The 15975-nt window shown below is 44.7% G+C and overlaps 1 protein-coding gene across 2 annotated transcripts in view; it reads right to left on the reverse strand.

Moving 5' to 3' along the window:
- The window catches only part of dock11 (dedicator of cytokinesis 11), a 325211-nt gene that overhangs the window by 274102 nt on the left and 35134 nt on the right, over positions 1 to 15975 (reverse strand). For both annotated transcript variants that reach the window (XM_072270403.1, XM_072270404.1), the window contains exon 2: positions 3114 to 3230. In XM_072270403.1, the coding sequence (XP_072126504.1) occupies positions 3114 to 3230 (117 nt within the window). The remainder of the gene's footprint in view (positions 1 to 3113; positions 3231 to 15975) is intronic.

Raw genomic sequence — 15975 nt, forward strand, 5'->3', positions numbered from 1 at the left:
GAGTGGGACCAGGCCCATCCTTCATAGCCAGGGCGACAGGTAGAACCTGGGCACATAGTGGTACTTGGTGCCCACATACCTGGGTTCTACACACAACCTGATGCAGCCACATACGAAGCTGGCCATCAGGGTGAGGGCGACATTGGGGACGTTCTTGCCCCCATTGTCCAGGGCCTTGTGCATGAGGGTCCGTCTCACCTGCTCCATCTTGGATCCCCAGACGAATCTGAAGACAGCCCGGGTGATCTCCGAGATGTAGGAGCGGGGGACAGGCCAGACCTGCACCAAGTACAGCAGCCCTGAGAGCTCTTCACACCTGATGACCAGGTTCTTGCCCGTTATCGACAAGGAGCGCCCTCCTCACAGTCCCAGTTTCTGTTTCACCTTGGCAGTCCGCTCCTGCCAGTTCTTGTTGCATGCCTCGGCCCCTCCGAGCCAGATCCCGAACACCTTCGCCTGGTCAGACCGGATAGTGAAGGGGACACTGGATCGGTCGGGCCAGTTGCCAAACAGCATGGCTTCGCTCTTCGTGCAGTTGACCCTGGCTCCCGACGCTAGCTCGAAATGTTCGCAGATGCCAAAAAACCTGCAAACTGACCTCAGATCAGAGCAGAAGACGGTGACGTCGTCCATGTACAGGGAGGTTTTCACTTAGGTCCCTCCACTGCCTGGCAGCGTCACCCCTCTTATGCCCCCATCCCTCCTGATGGCTTCCGCAAAGGGTTCTATGCGGCACACAAACAAGACAGGGGAGAGGGGGCAGCCCTGCCTGACTCCAGACCTGATGGGGAAGCTGTCTGTTTTCCACCCGTTGACCTGGACTGCACTATGGATGTCTGTGAAGAGCAGTCTGATCCACTTCCGGATTCCCTCCCCAAATCCCATTTTGGAGAGCACGTCCGCCATGTACGTGTGCAATATCCTGTCGAAGGCTTTCTCCTGGTCCAAGCTGACCAGGCTGGCGTTCACCCCCCTGTCCTGCACATAGGCGATGGTGTCCCTCAGCAGTGCGAGGCTGTCTGAGATCTTCCTGCCTGGTACAGCACAGGTTTGGTCCGGGTGGATCACCTGTCCCAGAACAGCCTTGACCCCGTTGGCAATAGCCTTGGACAGGATCTTGTAATCCACATTCAGGAGAGAGATGGGCCTCCAATTTCTAATGTCCTCCCTTTTCCCCTTCTGCTTGTAGATGAGGGTGATTGTGCCCTTCCTCATGGACTCTGACATGCTGCCGGCCAGAAGCATAGCGTTGTGCACTTCCAGCAGGTCTGGGCCCATCCAGTTCCACAGAGCCGAGTACAACTCAGCCAGTGAGCCGTCGCTTCCGGGAGTCTTAATCGACTCAAAGGAACGGATGGAGCCTGTCAGCTTGTCCAGGGTCAGTGGCTGATCCAGGCTCTCCCGCTTGCCGTTGTCTAAGACCTGCGTGATAGATGACAGGAAGTTGCGGGAGGCTGTGGATTCTGTGGCCTTTTCGTCGTACAGACCGGCATGGAAGGACTTGCAGATCCTCCGTATGTCGGTCTGCGAGGACACGACTGAGCCGTCCTCTTCCTTAAGGTTGTGGATCACAGAGCTCCCCCCGTGCACCTTTTGGAAGAAGAAGAGTGAGCACGTCTCGTCCTGCTCCACGGTTTGGACCCTTGATCGGAAGATGACCTTGGAGGATTCGGCGGCGAGGTGCTGGGCTTGCCGGCCCTTCACCTCTCGCAATTCCTCCCTGACATCCACCCCCTTCGACTGCAGAAGGACAAGTTGCTGCAACTCTATCTGGAGTTCACGCAGTTCCCTCTGCTCCTGCCTTGCTTTCTGGATACCCTTGCGAATGAAGAACTTCTTGATGTTCTCCTTGATGGCTTCCCACCAGTGAACCGGGGAATCAAAGAAGGCTTTCAAGATTCTCCAATCTGTGTACTCCCTCTCTAGTTCCTCGATGTTCTCTGGGGTTAGCAGCTTTACATTCAGCTTCCAAATCCCCCTGCCTGCTTTCTGGTCCTCCCGTAAGAGACAGATGGCTTGCAGAAGGCGGTGGTCAGAGAAGAACACCGGCGTGACGTCGGTGGACCTGACCATGAGGGACTCTGACAGGAAGAGGAAGTCGATCCAGGAGCAGGCCTTATGGCCATTTCCCATAATCAAGAAATCAGCCATATATCGGCAGGCTTGAGCCCAGTATGGGGTCAACAGGATCTATTAAGCCCCTATCACATTTTTGGGAGATGTCTTCAGGTTCTTGGTGTTCAGGAGTGCTTCATTTTCTGCCAGTCAGACAATCATAAACGGTTCTCAGTGGACATCACAGACTTCAATATGTGATAATACAGGACAATGGATGGTACAATGGAAACTATTCTAATGGCCAAGCCTGACTGAGCATTGACTGCATGCTTATGGCGACTCTCTGTTAAGTAATGGTACATAACTGTTGAGTAGCCCATAGCTCTTTCTGCTCCGCTAGCTGTGTAATATTCACCGGTATTCAGGTCTGTGTTATTAACGATATGTCATTGGTATATATTGTACGTAAGGCTATATATGTGCCAGGCTGCCCAGGGTGACATTACACAGGCCAGACACAGGACTAAACACTGTGGGAAAACTGCAAATGGGTGGTTAAATTACTCACACACTCAACTATGGAGAAGATGGTGTGCTAGTCATTGAGCTGAATGCTGTAATATATTGTTAAAATGTATTTTTTTGTGCAAGATCTTTCTAAAGCCCACCCTTGACGTGGGAGAAGGGTGTCAGTGCCGTACAAGGAAACATTCAAGCCTGCACTATATTCTTCCTGCTCAGATACCCACTGATTTCCATGAACTTAGAAGCTGTCACTCTGTGACCTTGTTCCAACTGGCATAATAAGCCACTCAGATGTGTCTCAGATGTTTGTGCAATTCTGGTTTTATGAATGTTTACAATGTGACCCACTAAATAATTTCAAAGCTGAGGTGCTGAACATCCTTCTGTGCTAAATGACCTGTCTTGCTCCTAAACTTTTGATGAACTTTCACATTTCCTAGTGCTCTAGCACGATTATGCTTCATGTCCAATATCTGCAAAATCCATTAGATGTTTGACACGATATACAAGCTTATTGATTTGCTACGTACCGAGACTTCATCTGTCGGAAACTGCAGAAGGTCTCGCAGGCTATCACTTTGAATCTGTGTCTTCCTTTGCTCAATTACTTTCTCATAATCCAATGGCTCGATAATCTTTGCTTTTTCCTGTGAAGAGGCAAACATTTTAGGCTTAATGGAAAGCAATTAAACCAACACTTTACACAAGAGTTTTGTTCTACTCTTATTATAAAAGCATATCTAAACATCTTACTACAGGAATAAGGAAGGGGTAATGGAGTCAGAAAGCTGATAAGCATATTCACAATTCTTTGAGGAGGCAATTAATGAGAACCCTTACAAAACCATAAGACAAAGGAGCAGAATTAGGCTATTCAGCAGGCAAAGGTATAGCCTGGGTTATAATAGCCTGAAGCATCGTCAATCCCCTTGTCTCCACAGGTGTTGCTCAACCCACTGAGTTCCTCCAGCAATTTCAGTTCTGTTCAGCATTCTTGTGAATTGTTTATAGACCTACTGGAACTTAACCATATCCTTCCTATTTTTGATACATAGTTGTATATGCCATTGCTGTTGTTGTTGCTCACCTTTAATCGTAGATGTTTGTTTAGAAGCTGTGATGTTGCAAATGACTAGATACTCAGACATGTTTGTTGTCTTCTGTAATCTGGATGAATACTTTAGTTGGGCAGTCTTTCATGGATTCCGGCATAGTTACTATTCTATAGATTTGTTGAGTATGTCCACAAGAGAATGGATCTCAGGGTTGTATGCAATGACATATACATACTTGGATAATAAATATACTTTGAACTTTAACAGCTTACTGGTAGTTCGAAAGCAAAGCAATTTGATTAAAACCATTATTAATAACACTTTTTTTTAAAAAGTAGATTGTGGCAAACTATCACTACAAGCAATGAAGAAACGAGCAAAAGCAAAGTGAATTCACTGGATGTGCCATGCTGGTGCGCTGCAAACTCGACACACTTGGAGTAGGAGCCATGCTGGTTGGAGTGAGCGATTTGGAGGGGAGAAGATGGGACAGAGGAGTTCCGATGCCCACCCAACCAACCCAGGTACAAGGGTGGATCGCTCTAAGTGGCAAGCCGAATCGGAGAGGTCCAGAACGGCTTCTTCGGCGGTGAAATCCAGGTCTGAAGCAAATTGATGGGCAATGTGTTCAAGGCCCAGGGCGATTCGCCGCAGCAACCCAGGTCCTAATGTGAGGCACAATCTGCTGTTTCGAAAATCTAAATGCCAGCCCAGACAGACTCGACAGACAGGGTGTGGAGAGTCAGGTGAGGCCAGATGATCTGGACAACGAATCAATTCGGAGAGGTCGACAACGGCTCCTTCAACGTTGAAATCTAGGCCTGAAGCGATTCGCTGGTGGCAGGGCCTGGGTCCTACTATGAGGTTCGGACAACTTAAACCCTGGCCCAGATAGTCTAGGGGCTTCTCTTTCCACACTGCTAAGGCTGTGAGACCGCCCCCGGCTGCTGTGTTTTGTGTCAATGAACTATACAGTGAGATGCTTCACTAATATGATGAACTGAATACCAAGGCTTTGGGCCTACTCCGGGCTACTCTGGGGATTTGGATCTAAGGACTCAGTTTGGTTTGGAATGCTATTGTTGTTGCTCGCATCTATTGTTGAAATGATTTGTTTTGTGTCTTTTTTCTCTTTCTCTGTGGGCACGGGGTGAGGGGTGTGGAGGTTTGTCTTATTTTTTTAAATTGGGTTCTTTTGGAATCCTTGCTTTGCAACTGCCTGTAAGGAAACACATCTCAAGGTGGCATAAGTTATACATTCTTTGATAATAAATGCACTTTGAAACTTTGAACATTGTCAAAAAGTTATACAACATAAAAACAGAGTCTTTAGCCCAACTCATCCACGTTGCCTCTCCCTGCACCCGTTGATGCTCCGACTAATCAGGAACCTATCAATGTAGGTTCATGATTAGAGGCTGCTTAACAGGTTAAGGGCCAATAGTATTACAGGAAAGATACTAGCATGGAAAAAAACATTGGCTTTTTGTCAGGAGGCAAAGAGTGGGAATAAAGGGAGCCTTACTGCTTGGTTGCCAGGGGCTAGTAGTGTTTCACAGAGGTCAGTGTTGGGACCGATTCTTTTTACATTATGGCCAACTTGGATGATGGAATTAATGGCTCTGTGGCCAAGTTTGTGGATGATATGAAGATAGGTAGAGAGGCAGGTAGTTTTGAGGCAGTAGAGAGGCTACAGAAGAACTTAGATTAGAAGAATCGGCAAAAAAGTGCAGGTTGGAACACAGTGATGGGAGGTGTATGGTCATGCACTTTGGTAGAAGAAATAAAAGGTAGAAAATTCGAAAATCCGAAAATCCATGGTGCAAAGAGGTTTGGGAGTCCTTGTGCAGAATTCCCTAAAGGCTAATTTGCAGGTTGAGTTGGTGGTGAGGATGGCAAGTGCAATGTTAGCATTCATTTCAAGAGGACTAGAATACAAGAAGCTTTATAAAGCACTGGTGAGGCCTCACTTGGAGTATTATGAGCAGCTTTGGTCAAGGTGAGCATAGAGAGCATTGAGCTCATCTGGAAACAAAGCCTTGTTGTCACCTATGTCACTTGATTTTACTTTATATGAGGTGATAGCATTCAGCCCTACCACAAACGTTCAGCATCTTTCATTTATTCAAGTTTAGTCCAGAATTGCCATTTCACCTGTGAGATAGGTTTCTGTAGGCTGTACCTGGATCCCTTGTAACTTTCTTGGTTGCAAGAGCTGAATGCCCCTGACCAGGCCCTCAGCAGATTGTGGATCTCATGGTTCATCCAGGACTTCTGGTTGGGGAAGACTCTGAATGACTTTGTGAGGTCACACTCATTTACAACTGTCTTTATTGTCCGTGACAACCATCGTGTATTCATACAGACTCACAGAAGAGTACTCGAACACAGCCCAGATCAAAGCAATCCCTTAGTCACTCCTCTGCCTCCCACGACCACTTCTTTGTTGTCCTAACCTCTGGAGCCTTGTTCTTTAGCCTCTGCCTGTGTGAGGGTAGGAGAACCGACAATTGACCAGGTTTCCCAAAGTGCAGTCTGCGAATGGAACGGTAGGCATTCCTCACCTTACTCTGATAGTGGTCTAGTACATTGGGACCTTTGGCACTACAGGTTATAACCTGATGGATAGTTGACAGGCATTTCATCCAACACACCAGACTGAAATAAATTCCTGACTATTCCCCATACCTGCTATTCTCTGTGCAGGTCCTTGTGGTTTAACTTCCCAAAATACATCACTTCGAAAATTGGAAAAATGGTTTATTATTGTCATATGTACCAAAGTACCATGAAAAATTGTCTTGTGTACCTCCATTATGCACAGCATTATAGTGTAATGGATGGCACAGGAATGTACAGGCGGATGGTAGTGTAATGGACGGCACAGGAATGTACAGGCGGATGGTAGTGTAATGGACGGCACAGGAATGTACGGACAGATGGTAGTGTAATGGATGGCACAGGAATGTATGACCAAGATGGTAGTGTAATGGACGGCACAGGAATGTACAGGCGGATGGTAGTGTAATGGACGGCACAGGAATGTACAGGCGGATGGTAGTGTAATGGACGGCACAGGAATGTACGGACAGATGGTAGTGTAATGGATGGCACAGGAATGTATGACCAAGATGGTAGTGTAATGGACGGCACAGGAGCATACGGGCGGGTTGGTAGGGTCATGGATGGCAGTGGAGTATGGGCGGGATGGTAGTGTAATAGATGACACAGGAGCATACGGTCAGGATGGTAGTGTAGCAGTTAGTGCAATGTTTTACAGCACCGCTGATCAGTTATTCGGGTTCAATTCCTGCCATTTGCTGTAAGGAGTTTGTACATTCTCTATTACATCTGGGTTTTCTGGTTGCCTCCCACATTGCAAAGGTGTAAGGGCTAGCAAGTTGTGGGTATGCCATGTTAGCAGCTAAAGAATGGAGACACTTGTGTGCTGCTCTCAGGACATGCTTGGCCATTGATGCAAACAACGCACTTTACTGTGTGTTTCGAAGTTTTGAACTACATGCTACAAATAAAGCTAACCTCTATCCTTACAAATCAATTCACTACAACAGAGAAATGGAGTAGTGCCAGATAAAACAATAACAGATTACAGAGTTACCCTAAGTGTTACAGCACAGAACAAGTTCAGTGCAGGTAGACTACAAGATGCAAGGTCACGATGGGGTACATTGTGAGGTCAAGACTGCATCTTATACTGAGGAACCATTCAATAGTCATAACAGTGAGATAGAAGTTGCCCTTGAGCCTGGTGGTGTGTGCTTACTGGCATTTGTATCTTCTGCCCAATGGAAAGAGGAGAAGAAAGAATGTCTAGTGCAGGTTGGATTTTTCTTTATGCTGACTGTTTTATCAAGAAGCGCTCACAAATTCCACTGACAGGAGTTGGGTTCTGTGATGTGCTGAGGAGTGATCACGACTCTTTGCAGTTTATTGCAGTCATGGCAGAGCAGTTGCCACACTAAGCTATGATGTATCCAAACACAAAGCATTCTATGGTGTGACAAGAAAAATTGATACATGTCAAAGGGAACATGTTAAATTTATTGATCCTCCTGAGGAAGTAGAGATGCTGGTGACCTTACATTCCTGTGTTGTCAATGTGCTTGCACCAGGACAGGCCACTGGTGATGTACATTGCTCGGAACCTGAATCTCTAAACGCTCTTGAACTTAGCACCATTGATGCAAACAGGAGCAGGAGCACTGTCCCTCCTTCCCGAAGTCAATGACAAGCTTGTTGGTTTTGCTGACATTGAAGGAAATACTGTTGTCATGACAGCATGTCACTAGGCTCTCTGTCACCTTCCTGTATGCCAATTCATCATAATTTGAGATCTTGAGAGTTCCCATTCCACAAGTGGTCAATGAACATTTTTGACACACTGAAAGTGACAGAGTTTGGAAGTCACTTGTGCATCTGGCAGTTGGTTAGTTCAGATGTTGTTCTCTTGGAATCCAATGCTGACAGTCACATTAACTAACGTTGCTGAGAAACATTGCATGAAACAGTTATATGGAGTTGGATAAATGATCAGTCCCAGCCTTGCTGAACTATGATCAAACCCGAGGGACAGAGTTTTCTATTCCTCGCCCGCTCCTCTATGGTCAATAGTTTAACGCTTGGTGACTCTTCCTTTCGCAGAGAATGGAAGACCTTTAACAATGAACATTGATTCACCAGCAGCATTGGACCAGTACCTAGATGCTCAGTGTCAACTCAACCATTTGGTGTAATTATGGCAAATTTGACTGTCACCTCAACTCTGCATTCCTGTTTACCCATTGCAACATTTCACTCCCTTGCTCATTACTATGTTCCTCCTACTACCTTGAAAATATAGAAAGACCTTGCTTCCTGCATTCGTTTTGATAGCTTAACTTTCTGCGATTCTTCCCCCCTTGAATGAATTAGGAATTTATTCTCCCATGAGATAGTTGAGATATTTGGGGCACACACCAAGTGACAGCAATTTAGGATGGTTCAAGACAGGAAGTACATTTTCTTTTCCTGTTACTTAGAACATAATCCGTACACCACAGGCAAAGGCCCTTTGACCCCAATATTATACCAAACTAATTAAACTAGTAATTAACTGCGCTATAGTGGGAACAAGAGTAATAATGTTTCAGAGAAAGAAAAGCAAAGGGCAGAATTCCAATGGCACAGATCTAGGACAGAGAGAGAGCATTGAATGGACATGAGAGCAGCTCAATGTACAGATGCAAATTTATGCTGAAAACTGAAGTGAAGAAAACACAAGACAGACTCCTGTAAACTGAAGGATGTAATTTTACAATGAGAACAAGGATTGAAAGACCAGAGGATTTACTCAAATAAGTCTTTGAAAGTGGTTGAATAAGCTGAGAAGGCTGTTTAGGAAAGCAAAATCTTCAGTGGCAATACAGCGGCAAAGCAGTTAGTATCGCTTCATAAAAGTATCCACACGTTTGCTCCTTTGCCCTGCAGTGCAGGGGTTGTCTCAAGAGTTCTAGTTCCCTCCCACATCCAGCAAAGGTTGACAGATTAGTTGGTCTCTGTAAATTACACCTTTTCTAGGTGACTGACAGGAGAATGAGCAGCGTGATGGAGCGACTACAGAATTGATGGGCATGGGTAGAAGATAATATATATACACACACATTTTATATTTATTGATAGTGAATGGTTAAAAAGGTTCAAAACTTTCAAAAATGAATATCATAAAAGTACTGGATGGGAAAAAGTAGGAAAATTGGACCTGTTGGGGAAGTTCTTTTAAAAGAACTAACATGGGCATAATGGAGAACCTGGCCTCCTCCTTCACTCTATGGTCCCCTGACTTCAACACTGACTAAACATTTTATGTTATTAATTGTTTGTGAAACCCAGATATCCTGTCAGAAGATGGAGAAATGTATTATGTTCAGGACTCCAGCTTATACTATTCTTCTCAAAAGCTGAAGTGAAGCTGTGACATTCGTAATAAGGTGGATGAATTGAAAGTGCAGATTGTTATTAATGATTATGATATAGTTGGGATCACAGAGACATGGCTCCAGGGTGACCAGGGATGGGAGCTCAACGTTCAGGGATATTCAATATTCAGGAGGGATAGACATGAAGGAAGGGGAGGTGGGGTGGCGTTGCTGGTTAAAGAAGAGATTAACGCAATAGAAAGGAAGGACATAAGCCGGGAAGATGTGGAATCGATATGGGTAGAGCTGCGTAACACTAAGGGGCAGAAGACGCTGGTGGAAGTTGTGTACAGGCCACCTAACAGTATAGTGAGGTCGGAGATGGTATTAAACAGGAAATTAGAAATGTGTGCAATAAAGGAACAGCAGTTATAATGGGTGACTTCAATCTACATGTAGATTGGGTGAACCAAATTGGTAAAGGTGCTGAGGAAGAGGATTTCTTGGAATGTATGCGGGATGGTTTTTTGAACCAACATGTCGAGGAACCGACTAGAGAGCAGGCTATTCTGGACTGGGTTTTGAGCAATGAGGAAGGGTTAATTAGCAATCTTGTCGTGAGAGGCCCCTTGGGTAAGAGTGACCATAATATGGTGGAATTCTTCATTAAGATGGAGAGTGACATAGTTAATTCAGAAACAAAGGTTCTGAACTTAAAGAGGGGTAACTTTGAAGGTATGAGACATGAATTCGCTAAGATAGACTGGCAAATGACACTTAAAGGATTGACGGTGGATATGCAATGGCAAGCATTTAAAGGTTGCATGGATGAACTGCAACAAATGTTCATCCCAGTTTGGCAAAAGAATAAATCAAGGAAGGTAGTGCACCCATGGCTGACAAGAGAAATTAGGGTTAGTATCAATTCCAAAGAAGCAGCATACAAATTAGCCAGAGAAAGTGGCTCACCTGAGGACTGGGAGAAATTCAGAGTTCAGCAGAGGAGGACAAAGGGCTTAATTAGGAAGGGGAAAAAAGATTATGAGAGAAAACTGGCAGGCAACATAAAAACGGACTGTAAAAGCTTTTATAGATATGTAAAAAGGAAAAGACTGGTAAAAACAAATGTAGGTCCCCTGCAGACAGAAACAGGTGAATTGATTATGGGGAGCAAGGACATGGCAGACCAATTGAATAATTACTTTGGTTCTGTCTTCACTAAGGAGGACGTAAATAATCTTCCAGAAATAGTAGGGGGCAGAGGGTCCAGTGAGATGGAGGAACTGAGCGAAATACATGTTAGTAGGGTAGTGGTGTTAGGTAAATTGAAGGGATTGAAGGCAGATAAATCCCCAGGGCCAGATGGTCTGCATCCCAGAGTGCTTAAGGAAGTAGCCCAAGAAATAGTGGATGCATTAGTGATAATTTTTCAAAACTCGTTAGATTCTGGACTAGTTCCTGAGGATTGGAGGGTGGCTAATGTAACTCCACTTTTTAAAAAAGGAGGGAGAGAGAAACCGGGGAATTATAGACCGGTTAGCCTAACGTCGGTGGTGGGGAAACTGCTGGAGTCAGTTATCAAGGATGTGATAACAGCACATTTGGAAAGCGGTGAAATGATCGGACAAAGTCAGCATGGATTTGTGAAAGGAAAATCATGTCTGACGAATCTCATAGAATTTTTTGAGGATGTAACTAGTAGAGTGGATAGGGGAGAACCTGTGGATGTGGTATATTTGGATTTTCAGAAGGCTTTTGACAAGGTCCCACACAGGAGATTAGTGTGCAAACTTAAAGCACATGGTATTGGGGGTAAGGTATTGGTGTGGGTGGAGAGTTGGTTAGCAGACAGGAAGCAAAGAGTGGGAATAAACGGGACCTTTTCAGAATGGCAGGCGGTGACTAGTGGGGTACCGCAAGGCTCAGTGCTGGGACCCCAGTTGTTTACAATATATATTAATGACTTGGATGAGGGAATTAAATGCAGCATCTCCAAGTTTGCGGATGACACGAAGCTGGGTGGCAGTGTTAGCTGTGAGGAGGATGCTAAGAGGATACAGGGTGACTTGGATAGGTTGGGTGAGTGGGCAAATTCATGGCAGATGCAATTTAATGTGGATAAATGTGAAGTTATCCACTTTGGTGGCAAAAATAGGAAAACAGATTATTATCTGAATGGTGGCCGATTAGGAAAAGGGGAGGTGCAACGAGACCTGGGTGTCATTATACACCAGTCATTGAAAGTGGGCATGCAGGTACGGCAGGCAGTGAAAAAGGCGAATGGTATGCTGGCATTTATAGCAAGAGGATTCGAGTACAGGAGCAGGGAGGTACTGCTGCAGTTGTACAAGGCCTTGCTGAGACCACACCTGGAGTATTGTGTGCAGTTTTGGTCCCCTAATCTGAGGAAAGACATCCTTGCCATAGAGGGAGTACAAAGAAGGTTCACCAGATTGATTCCTGGGATGGCAGGACTTTCATATGAAGAAAGAGTGGATGAACTGGGCTTGTACTCATTGGAATTTAGAAGATTGAGGGGGGATCTGATTGAAACGTATAAGATCCTAAAGGGATTGGACAGGCTAGATGCAGGAAGATTGTTCCCGATGTTGGGGAAGTCCAGAACGAGGGGTCACAGTTTGAGGATAGAGGGGAAGCCTTTTAGGACCGAGATTAGGAAAAACTTCTTCACACAGAGAGTGGTGAATCTGTGGAATTCTCTGCCACAGGAAACAGTTGAGGCCAGTTCATTGGCTATATTTAAGAGGGAGTTAGATATGGCCCTTGTGGCTACGGTGGTCAGGGGGTATGGAGGGAAGGCTGGGGCGGGGTTCTGAGTTGGATGATCAGCCATGATCATAATAAATGGCGGTGCAGGCTCGAAGGGCCGAATGGCCTACTCCTGCACCTATTTTCTATGTTTCTATGTATCATTGAGCTGATAAAACAAATGAGGGAAAAAATTCCAATAAGAATGCAAAGGAGATCTGGAAATGTTCCCTTTGTCTCACGTTGCCTTTTGATTCACAAAATGGACTCCTGGAGATACAGGATGGAGTTAAACAATGTTACTTCTCATCACATATCTGGGGTCGGGAAGGGTGGCTTCAAGCTGCTTCACTGCACCCTCTGTTGCATGGCAGGGGCAGCGCTATGTGAGCAAATGATCCGAAGAAGGCAGCTGGAAAAGAACACTTCCCAATGAAGGAGATAAGGCATCACACTACACACCAAGATCAGATAAGTAGGCCAGAGAAAACAGCAATATAGGACACCCGTTGATTTTTGCTTTCTCTCTACCCAAATGAGATGGTTCACAGGTATTTTCTTCGCAAGCTGTCAATAATTTCATGATCAGCTCAATAATTTCATGAAACTAAACGTTGTTGATTTGACTGAACTATTTCTTGTCCAAAGCCTACTTTGAGTTTGCATCAATACAGGAAGTAAACAGTCAAATTTATTGCAACACTCTATTCAACTTTCACTTCCAACAGTATAAACACCTTGTGTTGTACCTCAACCTTTGAAGCTTAACTGAGAGAATAAGCCATCCACGGAAGCCCAGGAAAGTGAGATCAACTAACTGGTTTAGTCCACTCTTTTGCCTTGCCTTTCTCTTTTTAAAAAGGTGCATCCACAAAAAAAAAATAACTTTGCAAGAACCTCATAGCTAAGCAATTCACTTGATTGCCGAGAAAATTGTCACATAAATGATAATTCAATAAAGAGGAAGCTGTGTCCAAAAGGAACTTTGCGGCAATGATGCAAGGATCCTAGCACAGCACTTTGGGCAGGATACAAGAGCCCACATTTACACAATGCTTATAGGATGGCAATCAGACACTGAGTCAAAACTAACAACCAGAGGTTTGCCTTCACTAGGTTTTAAAGGAGTGTTTTAAGGGATGAAGAAACAGGGAATGACAGGGAAAGCTGGGGAACTTCAGGAGTTCAGACCTTCAGCATAAAAGTACAGTCACCTTTAGCAGGCTGGAGTAAATGAAAATCGCACGAGTTGGCTGAAGTATCAGAAGCTGCTGGGACATTACTTGTCACGTCACCCAGTCAAGATACCAGCTCAATATCCTCTGTTTCCTGCAGCTCAGTCTATATTACACCTGTTTTATTACTTGAGTCCAGGAGGTTCAATTTTAGCAAGTCCCTTCTGAGGATTTTCATCCTGTGCCCTTTGGCGCTCCACAAAACCAAACCATAGACCTTCCCTGGCAGCTATTTCAAAAATCAGAAGACAATACTCTATCTTTTGTTGTAAAGATGAGTAATTTCCAGGTGAGTGATATTAGACGAACTGGTTTCCAACACCTCGAACAAGAGAAAATCTGCAGATGCTAGAAATCCAAGCAACACACACAAAATGCTCAGGGAGCCCAGCAGGACAGGCAGCATCTATGGAAAGGAGTATAGTTGAGATCCTTCATCAAGACCATCTCAGCTCGAAACATCCTCTGTATCTTTTTCATGGATGCTGCCTGGCCTGCTAAGTTCCTCCAGCATTTTGAGTGTGTTGCTTCTCACACCTCGAGTTCCCTTTCTCCTTTCCATCAGTCACCTGCATTTTTTCTGATGTTAAGGAAACTTTGGAAGGTATTTCGAGGAAGGAAAGTAGATTCCAACTGCTTTCCATGAAATCCTTGATGGAAACTGGCTCTCTCCAAGGTTTATCATTCTTTATTGACCAAAGACGTACCAGTTAGTCAGTCGACTGGTTATTGTAAATTGTCCTGTGACTAGGCTGGGATTAAAAGGTAACCCACCTGGGTGGAGCTGCTCGTTGGGCCAGAAGGGCCTGTTTCTCACTGTATTTCTAAATAAAATGCTGCACAAAACCTTTGGAATTCTTGGCCCAACGGGAGGCCTGGTCACTGAGTAAATTCACAGATAATTAGACATTTGGAGAATTGAGGGCAACAGTGTTAATGCAAGAAAGTTTGTTGATATCCAAGATTATTCACAATTTTTGTTAAATGGCAGAGCAGGCACAATGGGCTGAATAGACTCCTCCTTTTTCCACTTCCCATATCTTTACAATTACCACAATAGTAGTGTGGAGTTGACTCAGAGTGAGAGAGCAGCACATACCCCAGCACATACAGACACTGCCAAAGCACAATGGAACCCTTTTGGAATGGCCTACCATATTCATGGCACACTTTCATTGCATCACCTTGTATTATAAGAAAACCTAGCAAGTGTTTCAGGATGAGTTCAGTGTTTCCAGTGGTAGTGAGTTCAGGCAGCAAGAATCTATGAGAATATATATACTCCTGACATACAGGCAATTGGGACCCCTGTCCTTTTGTATATGAACTATCAGTAAGTTGCAGGCATTCAAACTCGAGATACGACAATAAAAAATTGCTTTTTTAAAAAAAGTGAACAAATCATTATGTCAACCACATTTAAACCCTTCCCTGGCAGATTGTACTCAGCCCTGAGATTTAATTGAGGTCAATTTGAAGTCAAAAACTGAGGGAGAGTCAGTGACCCTGGGCATTGAGGTCATGGGTTGGTGATCTGGGCACTGAAGGACACTCAATGACCTTGGTGACTGAGGGCAAGGAACAGTGCCCTTGGGCACCAAGGGTGAGTCAATGGCCCAGGTGCTGTGTGAGGGTTAGTGATCCTGGGTGCTTTTGGTAGGAGACAGTGATCCCAAGTACTGAGGGTAAAGGTTAATAGCTGAAGCACCAAGTGCAAGGGTCAGTAACACTTGGGGTATGTCTCTAATTAATATCAATGCATGGTATAATGGATACAGGTTGGTAGGGTTTAAGGTACTAGACAGGTAACCCGCATTCTGGAGCATTAATACTGACACAGGTTCAAATCCCACCAAGGCAGTTGGGAGTTTTTAAAAAGACAAATAATTAAATAAATCTGAAATTAAAAAGAAAGCCTCATCTCTTAAAGAAATTGTGATGAAACTACTGGATTGTTGTAAAAACCCGTCTGGCTCCTGCACGTCATCCTTAATAAGCTAAGCCCAAATGTGACTCAACACCCCTGACAGAATGTACTCACCACTGACTTCATAGTTGAACACACACACACACACACACACACACACACACACACACACACACACACACACACACACACACACACACACACCCGTGTGCTTACTCAATCAGAGGTGAGTGGGCCAAGCTGAAATCTGCAGAGACTGCAGACATATCTCCATGTATCACTGACTCTGCACATTGTGCCTTTTTCACCAGGATGCCGTGCTTTAAATGGCTTCTCCGAAAAAAGGCAAAGCTTAATGTTAGCATGACACAGTAATGATAAATCCTAGAGAGCTCTATTAACTAAATCTTCTTAAAATGAGGAATATTGGCAGGGCATGATTGAAATTGACAGCAACAAGTGGGCAAAAGGGCTAGCCATACTTCAGTGCA

The sequence above is a fragment of the Mobula birostris genome, chromosome 10 (assembly GCF_030028105.1).
Source record: "Mobula birostris isolate sMobBir1 chromosome 10, sMobBir1.hap1, whole genome shotgun sequence".
NCBI lineage: Eukaryota > Metazoa > Chordata > Chondrichthyes > Myliobatiformes > Myliobatidae > Mobula > Mobula birostris.